The 13,521-nt window shown below is 50.7% G+C and overlaps 2 protein-coding genes across 2 annotated transcripts; one reads left to right on the top strand and one right to left on the bottom strand.

The window, feature by feature from the left end:
• The first annotated feature begins 3,486 nt into the window (after positions 1-3,486).
• On the top strand, positions 3,487-5,639 carry CLPS (colipase). Its single transcript, XM_059076471.2, has 3 exons — positions 3,487-3,609; positions 4,866-4,988; positions 5,447-5,639. The coding sequence occupies exons 1-3, from the start codon at positions 3,526-3,528 to the stop codon at positions 5,576-5,578; spliced, it is 339 nt and encodes a 112-aa protein (XP_058932454.1). The 5' UTR covers positions 3,487-3,525; the 3' UTR covers positions 5,579-5,639.
• Positions 5,640-7,556: 1,917 nt separating this feature from the next.
• Positions 7,557-12,433, bottom strand: CLPSL1 (colipase like 1). The gene is given in 4 exon segments (XM_059077161.1): positions 7,557-7,677; positions 7,679-7,848; positions 8,578-8,821; positions 12,426-12,433. Coding segments are annotated over 4 exon segments (543 nt in total).
• Positions 12,434-13,521: the final 1,088 nt, after the last annotated feature.

The raw sequence follows: 13,521 nt of genomic DNA, 5'->3' as shown, positions 1-13,521 counted from the left end.
CAGTTTATTCATCTATAAGATGGGGACGATAATAGTATCTATCACATAACGGTTAGGTAAAATAACATATGTAAAATGTTTAGCCCAGGGCCTCACATATAAAAGTGCTCAGAAATGTTTATTATTACTATTACTAGTTATTATTATTACCTCTGTTAACATATTGGTGTATTTCCCTCCTCCTGGACATACTGCTTTACACAGTTGGATAATAATGTATACGTATTTAGCATCCAATTTTTTTCTCACATTACTAGTTTTTCAAAAACATGATTTTATGTAGTAATTGTTTAATTATTCCCCCCTTTGGGGGTATTTTGACAGTTTCCAATTTTTCACTGTTAAAAAGAACCTTGCATTAAACATATTTGTGCTGTTACCTACGTTTCCTCTTCCTCTTAAATCTCTGGTTTTGTGACCAGTCTTCGCCATTAGACCGGAAGTTCATCAAGGCATGGCCTGTGTCTCCACCATCAGACTGGGAGCTTCCCCAGAGCAGGGGCTGTATGTTCCCCCATTCAGAAAAGGTCCTAACCTGGGGCCAAGCTCTTAGGAGCTGATGGATGTTCTTTGTTTGGCCTGACCAGCAGAACTTCCCCTGCCTCTGAGAGAAGCCTCTTGCTTTCTGAGGTTCTGGCGGGATAGCCAATCACAGGGCACACAGACCCTAGAGACAGGGCTGGGTGTGTGACCCAAGCTAGGCCATCAGTCTCTCCCTAGGGAATCTGAATTGGTGGTGGATTGACATGAGGAAAAAAAAAGTATTGTTTAGTCAGGCCTTGGCAACATCCTCAAGAGATAATCCATAAACTCCTGCTATGGGGAGCTTCAGAGCCACCTTGATTCCTGCCCCGCACAAGACAGGTGGCTCTATTCCATCTTCAGCTCTGTGACTCACCCACTATCTTTCCATTTCCTTCTTTTTTGCTTTCATTAGCTAGAGTAGGTTTTCGCTATTGGCATCAAAGAGTCCTAACCTGGGGAATTCCCTGGCGGTCCAGTGGTTAGGACTCAGCACTTTCACTGCAAGGGCGTAGGTTCAATCTCTGGTCAGGGAACTAAGATCCTGCAAGCTATGAGGCCGGAAAAAAAAAAAAAAACAAAAAAAAACCCTAACCTGATCCAAATAGTAGCACCAGAAAGGGGGTTTCAGGCCCAGGCTTCAGACAAAAGGCTCTGATATTCCTGTTTATGTCTGGAGTTGGGAAAATCACAGCCCATATGTAGAGGAGAAACAGCTAATCAAATTATCAGCTGCAAACAATAGGGATCATGTGCCCTCTGAGGGTCAAGTTCTGGGGAACTGAGTAGCTTTGGCCACAGACAGCTTTAAAGGTAATGAAGAAATCAGGAACACAGAGTAGGGTGACTACTTATAAAGGCAATGAATAATGTCAAGCAAGACAAGCCCAGTTGTCTAGATTATTGATTCAAGGAATAAAATGAATTGCAAGACCATTACGTGCAATGGCTCAAAGAATTCATTAAGTCTTGTTGCTAGAGGGCATAGGACCCTTAAAATAAGATTCAGGTGTATGAAAGGACTGAACTGCAAGGCCTTGAACCCATCCCATGCTCCGGAATGGTTAGACCAGATCACCTCAGGAACTGGTAGAATCCTCACCTTGGCCCCCTGACCCTTGAGCTAAAGGGTAATATACTAGGAAGAGCTAAGCCATTGCCCCTGGTGCTCCCTCTCACTCTCCAAATAATAAATCAAAAACAGTATTATGGGGCTTCCCTGGTGGCGTAGTGGTTGAGAGTCTGCCTGCCGATGCAGGGGACACAGGTTCGTGCCCCAGTCCGGGAAGATCCCATATGCCGCGGAGTGGCTGGGCCCGTGAGCCATGGCCGCTGAGCCTGCGCGTCCGGAGCCTGTGCTCCGCAACAGGAGAGGCCACAACAGTGAGAGGCCCGAGTAACGCAAAACAAACAAACAAACAAACAAACACTGAATTCCATAAAAATAAGAGAAGATAGTGTTCCTTTAATCAATGGCATTTCCATGTCTCTGGAATTGAGTGGGTTTCTCTCATTTTGAGGGTCTCCTGGCTGGTTCCTCCAGCTGCTCCTCTGTATGCCAACCTCAGTGCTATAAGGGGGAGTGCCAGGGGGTGGCTACACGGGCTGAGCACCTGCTATGTGCCAGGCACTTCTATGGGGTTTCACATACACTGTCTTATTCAATCCTCATTTTACTAAGAGCTATCAACCTCTTTGCCTCGATAAAAAAAAAACTGAGGCTCACGGAGATTACAAATTTAAATAACTTGTCCAAGGTCATGTAGCTAGTTATGGTGAGTTTTGAAGCCAGGATAAAGGCAACCCAGTCTGGGGCCTCCCCAGTGGGGCCGTCTTCCACCTCTGGGATGGGGAAGGGGTGCTTTGCTACAATGACCAGTCCTTCAGGGAAAGCTGCTCTGGTCCCACAGCTGAGCACACTCGGGCAGCTGTGCCCTTCCCAGCCTTCAGCCCAGGCCGTCAGAGGCTCATGAGACCCTCCTCATCCTCAGCCAGGACTAACAACTGCTCATGCTGACACGTGGCCTGGGGTAGGGGACAGGGTGAGTGGAGCCTTAACTAAAGTGGTGAGTCTTTAATGCTGGAACTGCAGATGTTAAATGAAGTGGAAAGGAAAGGGAGAGGGTCGCTGGAGAAGGACTTCTTAAGGGCCCCTAAATCACTCCTGCAGGCACCCCCGGTGGGAAGGTGGGAGGGCGGTATACCCGGAGTGAGAACACACACCCCTCGGCCAGGGGTCACAGGGCTGTTCAGCCCAGGGCCCCGGCCCTGCCTGAAAATCCCCAAGGGGGCCTGGGAAGGTTGAGGGTGGGGAAACTGGGCCCCCTCCTTACATGAGCTTGATAGTGCCACATACCTGGGTTTGGGTGAGGTCAAAAGCAGGGCCCAGACTGGGGTGAGGCAAAAGAGGTGTCTAGGATGCAAAATTTAAGGACGTGCTCACACTCTAGGTGTCTCACTTGCCTCACCCTAGCCCCAGCCCTGCCACAGAGCTCAGGACACCAGAGGTGAATACAGCAGTGATGGCAGCTACTGTGTACTGCTCACATGCCGAGCCCTGTCCCAGGCTATGTGTATTATGTATATAACATATGTTAATTCACTCAACTCTCACACCTCTTATCAGTTGACAGATTCAGAACAGATAACTTGCCCAGCTAATAACTCGTACAGGTAAAAGTGTCCCAGAGTTCCCACTCTTAACAATGCTGCCGTATCAGCACCCCCCGCCAAACACACACACACACACACACACACACACACACACACACACACACACACACAGAGCACCAGGTGCCAGGTGGTGGCCAGCTACCTTATCAGGACCCACTCCAGCAGATTGGCCACAGCTGGGTCTCTGCCCACGCAGGCCCTGCAGGACTGGGAAGGTGGGTCACGTGTGGATAAGGCCCCTTTTATAGCCCCACTGCCCCCTCTGGCTCTGTCTTTTGCCGCCTGACCTGAGCTGCCGGCCACTACCTACACCAGCGGTGCCCACTCATCATGGAGAAGGTCCTTGTCCTCCTGCTCCTCGCCCTTGCGGTAGCCTATGCGGTCCCCGACCCCCGGGGACTCATTTTCAACCTGGTAAGAGGGTCTTCAGGGCAGGAGTCATCTGAACCCCGAGGTGGGAATTCTTTTTAAGCTTGGATCTTGACCTCTGGGTGGGTCAAGCTGTCCCCACGTGGGGCTACCCAAGGGCTGGGAGGTAAGGAGTCTCTTCCTTTACTGCCCATTCCTGTCCCACGCCCCCTCCCCAGGGGCCCCAGAGAAGGCTGATCAGCATGGAGCATGCTCAGAGCAGCGGTTCAACCTGGCTGAGGGCACTTTATAAAAATCCAGGGCGGAATTCCCTTGCAGTCCAGTGGTTAGGACTCAGCGCTTTCACTGCCATGGTTCAATCCCTGGTTGGGGAACTAAGATTCTGCAAGCCGTGGCGCAGTCAAAAAAAAAAAAAAAAAAAAAAAATACAGAGCCCTGGGCTCCTGCCCCGGAAACTGGCTCAGAAGGTTCAGTAGTTTAAAAAGCTTGCCCAGTGATTCTGGCTTCTGACCTAGCCTGACCAGACCAGCTCTAAATGCCTCAGGAATACTTCCTTATTTAGTCCTCATAAGAGCCACGTGAGCTAGGTACTATTCTGATCAACCCCGTTTCCAAATGGAAAGCTGACACAGGGGAAGGTTCAGTCACCTGCCGGTTCAGTCACACAGCTGGAAAGTCTTGAGCAGGGGTTGGTGCCTGGGCTGGCAGGCTCCAGAGCCAGGCTCTCACCACTGCCCACACTGCCCCTCCACCAAGGGCACAATTGCGAAAGCCCTTTGGGTTAAGAACTCAGTCCACAGGTTCTTAACTCAGGGTCATGCATGGACTTGGAGGGTCCGGGATGCCCCTGAGATTATTTATAAGAGTCTGTTGGGGGAAGGAGGGAGGAGTTTTCCAGGGAGAGAGGGTCCTCAACCTTCACAGGCTCCTCAAGGGATTGGGGGACCCAGAGAGGTTTGGAGATCCTGTTTGGGGGCCACAAGCGGCCATTCCAGATGGGAATTCTGAGGCATAGGGTGGGCCAGTGACTTGCCCAGGGTCACCTAGGGAGTTGGTAGTGCAGCCAGTCCTAGAAGTCAGGTGTCCTGTCCCCAACCCGGGGCTTGCTTCTCTGGCACCGCACTGCCCACTTCTCACGTGGGTGGATGGGAGGTCGGGGTGGGAGGAGAGGCCGCCAGCCCCAGGGGTTGGATTCCTTCACACATGCCTCCCCCAACCGGGTAGTGGGTAGCGAGGTGGGGCTCCGGGTGGAGAAGGGATCAAACGGAGGGGGGCCTGGGCTGACGGGCTGCCCCTGGCAGGAAGAGGGCGAACTCTGCCTGAACAGTGCCCAGTGCGAGAGCAAGTGCTGCCACCGTGATACCGGCCTGAGCCTGGCCCGCTGCGCACCCAAGTCCAGAGAGAGCAGCGAGTGCTCCGCCTTTGTGAGTGCCGAGTGCCGGGGCGGGGTGGTGGCAGGGAGGACAGCTCCGGGGCGGAGGGCCCTCGAGGCTTGGGGGGCGGGGTGAGGGGGGATCGGGGAGGGGGCTCCGTCTGGACACGGAACGTTGAGAAGATGAGAGGGAGGTCAGCCGGCTTCAAAGCCCTTTCCCATCCCATCAACTCTCTTGACCCTCACCACGGACCAGTGAGATGGGTGGGGCAGCCATCTGTTATCCCTGTTTCATGGATGGGCACTAGAGGCTTCCCAGAGAGAGCAAGTTAGTAAGAGCAAGTGAGCCGCACAGCAGAGACCAGAACCCAAGTCCTCCAGGCCCACAGCGCCCCCTGGGGAGGCAGTCAGGAGAAGCACCATCTGAAAAGACAGACGAGTCGGGCAGAGCAGGCGATGCCCAAAGTGGCTCCCACAGCCTATGACTCCACTGGCTCCGTGTCTCTGCAGTCCTTCTACGGGATTTACTACAAGTGTCCCTGTGAGCGGGGTCTGACCTGTGAGGCGGACAAGACCATTGTGGGCTCCATCACCAACACCAACTTTGGCGTCTGCCTCGATGCTGGACGCTCCAGAGAGTGAGGACACTCACCCAGGCCGGCACGCCACAGGGCGCCACCTCTCCCTGGCTAGCCACCCCTAGACCGGCACCTCCGTCTTCTAATTGGATTCTTGGCAATTAAAACCCCTCTTGCAAACCTTCCCCAGGCTCCTGGATGTTCTTGCTGAATCAGCGTCTTCCTTGATGTTATGTCAAGCTTTTCGCCCCATCAGGGCAGGTGTCCTCCAAAAAGGAGGAATGTGTCTGGGGCCAGGCAGGATGAGGCTGACAGACTGAAGACAAGGTTGTGCAACCGGCCCAGCCAGGCAGGCTGGGAATGTTTCCATTTCTTCTTCTTCTTCTTCTTTTTAAAATTTATTTAATTTATTTTATTTTTGGCTGCGTTGGGTCTGCATTGCTGCACGTGGGCTTTCTCTAGTTGTGGCGAGTGGGGCCTACTCTTCATTGTGGTGCCCGGGCTTCTCATTGCTGTGGCTTCTCTTGTGGAGCGCGGGCTCTAGGCACATGGGCTTCAGTAGTTGTAGCACATGGGCTTCAGTAGTTGTAGCACATGGGCTCAGTAGTTGTGGCTCATGGGCTTAGTTGCTCCGCGGCTTGTGGGATCTTCTCAGACCAGGGCTCGAACCCGTGTCCCCTGCATTGGCAGGTGGATTTTTAACCACTGCACCACCAGGGAAGACCTATGTTTCCATTTCTGAGGAACAAACACACACACACACACACACACACACACACACACACACACACACACACACATCTCTGCTAGGGAGTTATAATGGCCCATATTCTTTGCCCTGCATCAAAACTTACCAGTCCCCTCTCGTGGGCTCTTACCTCTTTTCTGGGCCAAACTTTAAGATGTGACAGCTAGCTGACACAAACTGTGTGTTAAGGGGTCAGACCACAAACAATTGCTATAGGCTTACTCTGTGCTAGCAAATTCTCACAATGACTTTGGGAAGGAGAATTCATTGTCTCCACTTTATAGATAAAAGAAACTAAGGATCAGAGAGGTTAAGTAATTTGCCCAATGTCATGCAATTAGAAAAAGTTGCCACTAAACCCATCCAACTCCACCTCCTACGCTTTCTACAATTCCCTGTTCTTTCCCAATTATGCATACTAAGACAGATGGGTGGAATTGTAAGGAATTTAGTTTTGACTTAATATAAAAATTGTATACCCCCTGGAGCCATCAAACCTGGGTTTCCTTAGGCAGTCCTGAGGTGCCGGTCACTGAGATGTGCAAGTGGAGGGTCACTGACACCTCATTGAGGATGCTGGAGAGGAGATTCACATAAATGAGGGAGAGTGATAATGAAATTGAGATGCTCTCCCAGCCCCAGGATTCTGTAGTTCTGGGATAATGAATCCTTAGAGTAACCATTAGGTTTATGAGTTAAGACTGGATTCAGCTGTAAGTAACAACAACAACAACAAAAACCCAAGTAATTATGACTTAAACAAAGGGGGCATATGTTGGGTTGGCCAAAATTCACTCGGGGTTTTCCATAACATCTTACAGAAAAAATCGGAATGAACTTTTTGGCCAACCCAATATTTCTCAGGCATGAAGAAGTCTAGAGATGGAAGTGTTGGCATTTGTTTGGGTGCTGGCAGACCTGCAGTTCTCTTCACCTCTTCTCAGCAAATGCCTTCACAGCAGCTCCTAATGTCAGATCCTCTCACCATGTGCTAGGAAGCCTTGGGTAGAGGCTGGGTTGGGGAGGGGTTGAGGGCAGAGTGTTTCTCCTGGGGTACCTTCTTATCTTGCCCTAACGCCTCCGGGCTGACATCTCCACATCTCCATGGCTACAACTGGGTCACCTGACCACCTCTAGCTGCAAGGGAGTCTGGGAAAGCAAAGGGAATGGGATTGCCATGACTGGCTTAGACTAATTATGATCCCCCTCCAGGGCTGGGCACATTACTGCCCAAACAATATTGGGGCTCAGCAAGGAAGGGGGGCAATGGCTGCCAGCAAACATTGAAAGTTCTTTATTGCAATGATTGTGCATCACCCCTCCCTCCTTGTCCTTCCCCTGTTGGGGGAGGCTCTGGGGACCAGGGACAGGAACACACAGTTCTGGGTAGGCACAGGAGTAGGTGGAGGAGAAGTGGGGGGAGGCAAGGAAGAGAGATCATTAAAAGAAAGTTTTCTTAGCTGGCTTCTTTTTTTTCCAATTTTCTTACAATGGCCGTAGACGATTTTAAATGATTTCTCATTCTTCGGAAATATACAAGTCAGGCCCTGCTGGCAGGGACATTCGTTATACAGGCCGAGGAACGTCTGGGAAAGGTGAGACTTTGACCTCGACCTTGGGGATTGCTCTGCCCTCAGCCCCGAGGGCCACCCCCACTTTCACCACAGCCCAGCTCTGGGGCCCATCTGCTTGTGCACAACAGAGGAACCTGGGCATAAAGACCTCCACACCCAGTTGCTCAGAGTCTCTGGTCACCTCCTCCAGGCTGACCCCTAGGGTTGCTAAGTGTTCTCTTCACTCCATGCCTGGCATCACCTTTCCCTTGTGAACCCATCTGCCCGTCCTAAGTGGATGAACACTGAGAGGGAGCCCCATCTCAGCTCCTTAAATCCTTTCATAGGTAAGTCAACTCCCCTCTCCTGCACACTCAGTTCAGAGGCTGCCTCAGCCCACCTCCCCCCACCCCAGGAGGCCACGGCAGAACTCCTGGGGCTTGGGAGGACGGTGGTTAAGGCAGAGGTAGAAAGGGTGAGGGCCAGACCTAACTGTGCCCATTTACAGTGCTACTTTCAGGGTTTGCTAAGATGAACCCTGAAGAAAGGGAACCCATATTAGAGAAAGAAGCATCGCCATGCCCCATGCCCCCCCATCCAGAATTCTAAGCCCCTGGAGTGGGGAAGCACCTTGGGTCTGTCCAAAGGCTTCCCCAGCAGAGAATTCCCGGGTCATTTTCGCCTTCCCTGGCCTCTGGGTGTGCCCAGGCTCCACCTTCCGTGGGTCCCTCCCCCTCAGCTCCCCCGGGCACCGACACCCACCTCCGTGTGACACGTGCCGCCCTCGGACCCCTTTAAGGAGCTGTGCGACTGGCAGTTCTCTGCCGCCCGGCGGTAGCATCCACTCGTGCACTTGCCCGGGAAAGCAAATCTCCCGTGTCCTGCGGGGAGACGGCTCCACCCCGGGCTCCCGCCTGCCTCCTTCTCCCACACGGCGGCGCCCTCACTTCCCCTCCACCCGCCGGGCTGGGCAGTCTCTGGACGGGGCCCCGGGGCATCTCTGCGGCTGGGGGCGGGGGACAGAAGGCACCCGCAGGACCTGACTTGTGCCTAGAGGGAACTAAACAGTTTTGGAAGGTTTGCCCTTAGTGTCCCCCAAAGAGGTTACCTTGCCTCTGGTACACACGAGGGTGAGCCAGACCTTCCTGTCTGCCACTGCACAAGCTGCTCTCCTGCAAACTCTGACTTACCCTTTCAGCTGAGCTTGATTGTCACCTACACCCCCCCCCCCCAAAACACACACACACTCACACACATCAACGGCCCCCAATGCTGGGGCTTATGACGTCACCCATCATCCCTCCATCAGACATTTTCAATAGTCTTTCAACAAGCAAATACTGAGCACCTACTGTGCCCAGGCCCTGGAGATACAGTTGGGAACAAAACCAACAAATGACTGCCCTGCTCAGCACACCAGGCCCCGTGAGCTCCGCCTGCCTGCTTCCCTCTCCCGTCCCGGCTGTGGCCTTCCTGGACACCCAGCCAGAGCAGTCCCATCACCTGGGTTTACCATGTTCACAACACATCTGACTCTCTGAAATTATCTTCTTTATCGTGTTTTTAAATTTTTCTATCTCCACCTCCACTCCAGGAGCGGGGGGAGTTTTGCTCTCTTGTTCACTGCTGTATTTCTTAGATGCTAGGACTAAAGTCCTCACACACAGTGGGTGCTGAATGCAAAGCTGCTGAACAAAGGAGAATATTGTAATGTTTCTTTGATCTCTCTGACCTCATCTCCTATTATTTCCATTCTCTTTTCTATTCCTTGAATATGCCAGGCAAGGTCCCTCCTCTAGACCTTTGCCCTGTTACTCCACCTGGACTGCTCTATCCACTGCTTGCCTGGCTCCCTTTAGGAAAGACCTCACACCCTTTAGGTCTTTGCTTAAATTTCCCATTGTCAGTAAGGTCTTCCCTGAGCATCCTCTCCTCACACCACAACTCCTGAAGCCCCTTCCTTATTTTCTTTGTCCTCAGGTGTTGATCACCTGGAATTACATTAATATTTTACTTATTTGCCTCCTACAACAGAATGTCAGCTCTCCCAGGGCAAGGATTTTTGTGTCTTGTTCACAGCCCCATCACTAGCACCTAGAAAAATCACTTACATATAGTAGGTGCTCAATAAAACATGTGGGGGAATGAATGTCTCTCTTACCAGATGTGAGTGAGCCTGGGATGGGAGTGCTGTGTTGTGTTCACCTCTGCAGTGACAGCACCTGGCAGCACCCCGGCACAGCTCCCATGACTCCGGTGTGCTTTCTTTGTCCCCCCAAACATCCTCCACCCAGCACTCCCTGCTGCCCCCCACTTCCAGCTTTCACCCACATGAGCCTCTGTGCCCTCCCACCCTCCCCAAACAAAGTCTTACGATGGTGGCAGATGGTGTGCCCTCTATGTTCCTTACCAAACTTCTGACTTCTTCCTGGAAAAATGAGCCCCCAGTGAGGAGCAAGAAAAAAGAGAGGAGGAAGAAGAGGACCAGGAGCGCTGCCGCCACATCAGGGACCAGAGGTGGTGGCCTTGCCTCTAAGGTCCAGCTAAATACCCTGCATCTGCAATGTGAGTGCCATGTGACTGAGGCCTGGAGGGTGGGTAATGAGGTGTGATTGCCCAGTCCTGGGGTTGACAGGGAGATGCCCTCAGTGCCAGTTCCCAGACCAAAGGGAGAGAGGAGAAAGCAATGGGGATAAAGCTGATATTTCCCAAGAACTGCTGTTGCTTCCTGGACCATTTGCTGTGCTCATCTTGCTGCCGGCAGAATATCTAGTCTGTGTGCTTGGGCTCTGGCACCGGCGAGATCTGGATTCAATCCCAGCTCTGCTGCCTACTGGCTGTGTGATCTTGGGCAGCCTTCTTAACCTCTTTGAGCCTCAGTTTCCCCTTCTGCAAGATGGGGCATAATAAGAATACATCACAAGGATGATGCAATGCTTAAATTAAATAGTAGATATTTTGCTCTGCATGGAGTAGGCACCCAATAAAGAGAAGCTGTTATTAGCTTTACAGTTAGAAGTCCTCAGTTAGAAGGATCTCAAAAGACTCTCTCATCCAATCCAATTGTGTATTATTAGTAACAAACAGCATTGTGAATATTTGTTTTGCAGATGAGGTGACTAAGGCCCAGAGAAGCTGCCAAACCTCCCCAAAGTCACAAATCTATCAAGTAACAGATTAGACTCTGGTTTTCATCTTTCCACTCCCTTCCTCCAGAGGCTTTCAATTAGAATTTCAGTAACTCCCTCTCTTGAGAAAATGCAGTGCGCCAAGACGCATTTCTGTAGGCCTTCTTGGCGAGCAGGAGAATTACAAGCCCAGGACGCACAAAACACAAATGGTGAGTGGGTTGTGGCAGAGGATAATCAGAACAAAGTGCCTAAGTCTTGGGAGTGGGAGCGGGTGATAATGCTGCGGGCAGAGCAGCAAGAGACATTTTTACACATAATAGTCACAGTAGGTAAGGAAATGCTGTGGGAACAGACCGTCCAGGAATCACAGAGGCTTAACACAACACAAGTGGATTTCTTGCTGTGAGTCAGGACTCTCTCCGGGGCCACTGTCCTCCCTGTGGTGACTTAGCAATCCAGGCACCTCCCAGCAATAGATCCTCACCTTGTCACCCAGCCTCGCAGGGAAAGAGAATTGGAGAACTCACAGGTTTTCTGGGTGCCTCATGGAGGGTGAAATCACCCCCTACCCCAAATTGGTTTGGATGTTGGAATGGATGATGCCACACATACCCAGACAATATGGAAACGTTTATTACTAGAATAATGGAACTTTCTGGGGACAGCAGCGCAGGTGCAAGGAGGTGTGAGTGGCAAGGATGAAGGGGCGGGTGGCTTTGTCTTTTACTGCGGCTAGGAGATGGGGCCAGGGTGAGGGTTCCCTGAGCAGGCTGGGGTTTGTGTGGTTTGCACCTCCCATCAGCACCAAGGGAGGAAGCAGGTGCTTTTATCGGCTGGCCTAGATGTGGGGCAAAAAGGGAGTGAGAGCTTGAAAGCTGCCATTGGCCAATCATCAAAAATGGAGACTTCCTTGGGAATTCCCTGGCGGTTCAATGGTTAGGGCTTTGAGTTTCCACTTCAGGGGGCACGGGTTCCATCCCTGGTTGGGGAACTAAGATCCTGCAAGCTGCCTGGCATGGCAAAAAAAAAAAAAAGATTAAAAAAATGAGAGTCTTCCTACCTAAGCATAGGCAAGTCTTTGCATCGGTCTTAGCTGTATATTTCTAAATGTGATTCCTCAGGCAAAGGGAAACAAAAGCAAAAATAAACAAATGGGAGAAGATATTGCAAATGATATATCCAATAAGGTGTTAATGCCCAAGATATATAAAGAACTCATATAAACTAATAAGGACCTACTGTACAGCAGAGGAACTCTACTCAATACTCTGTAATAGCTTGCATGGGAAAAGAATCTAAAACAGAGTGGATATATGTATATGTATATGTATAACTGATTCACTTTGCTGTACACCTGAAGCTAACACAACATTTTAAATCAACTATACTCCAGTAAAAATTAAAAAAAAAAAAAAAAAGAACTCATACAAATCACCAATCACCAACAACAAAACAAACTACCCGATTCGAGCTGCCTACCAGTACATCGTTAGCTCTAGGTCCTGGGAGCCAAGTTCCCCTGGCTTGTTAAAATAATAATAAAAGGTTTTGTGGCAGTGAATTGCTCCTACTATACATTCTCCTTTTGTCCTTTAATAATAGAACCCCCCAAGCTTTAGCTGGGCACACAGATGCCCACATGAAAACTACACTTCCCAGTCTCCCTTGCAGCTATCTGCAGCCATGTGACTAAGTTTTGCCCAATCAGATGTAAGTGAAAACAATTCCTGTGGCCTCTTGGTCATGCCCTTTTAGGAAGACTGAGCGACTTGCTGTCCCTCTACCCCCTTCTTCTAACTGGAATGTGGACACAGCAGTTATGGTGATGCATCATTTTTGACATCCTGGGGCAGAGCTTCCTGGCAAGTGTCTGGAAATGTGGATGCCTTCTGCCCTCAGGAGAGCCTCTTTAAGGCCCCAAAGCCCTTCTACTCTTACCCCAAGGTGCTATACACATATGATGTTTCTGTGTGTGCCGCGTTGTAAAAAATTAAGGGAAAAAAAAAAGAAAAGGAAACAGCAGCAGATGGCTGAGCAAGAGGGTGGAAGGAGGTGGAGGCATGGACAATCTCACCCAGCATGAGCCTCCAGCCAGCCTCCCCCAACTACCGGATGAGAGAGGAAGCATCTACCTTGCTTAAGCCATCATTAGGGTAGGTTTTTGCTTCTGCAACTGTAAAGTTGTATCCTAAAGAACATAGATGGTTTGGACTTGGAAATGATCTTACTGTCTACTCATAGGGAAATAGTTAAGTAAATATGGGTCCACATATATAATAAAATTAGGCTGTCATTACTGTTTTAAAAAGTACTTTGGTGACATGAGGGAAATGACTGAGATATAGTGAGATAGGAGAAAAAGCAATTTCTGATTTCTGCGTGAGGCAAAGGATCTCTGAGTTACACTGTGGTTATGTCAAATGAGGAGTGGTGGGTGGGTCCAGGGCAAGGTGACCCCCAGGACAGACTGGACTGGGGGTAGAGTCTCGGCGTTCCGGTCTCAGTGTAGAGTCTCAGTGTTCCAGTCTGACCCGGGAGAGTGGGTCCAGACATCAGAGCTGAGGCCACGCATCTT

Source organism: Kogia breviceps, chromosome 10 (genome assembly GCF_026419965.1).
Source record: "Kogia breviceps isolate mKogBre1 chromosome 10, mKogBre1 haplotype 1, whole genome shotgun sequence".
NCBI lineage: Eukaryota > Metazoa > Chordata > Mammalia > Artiodactyla > Physeteridae > Kogia > Kogia breviceps.
The sequence above is the reverse complement of the archived record's forward strand: the minus strand, read 5'-3'. Positions and strand labels throughout refer to the sequence as shown.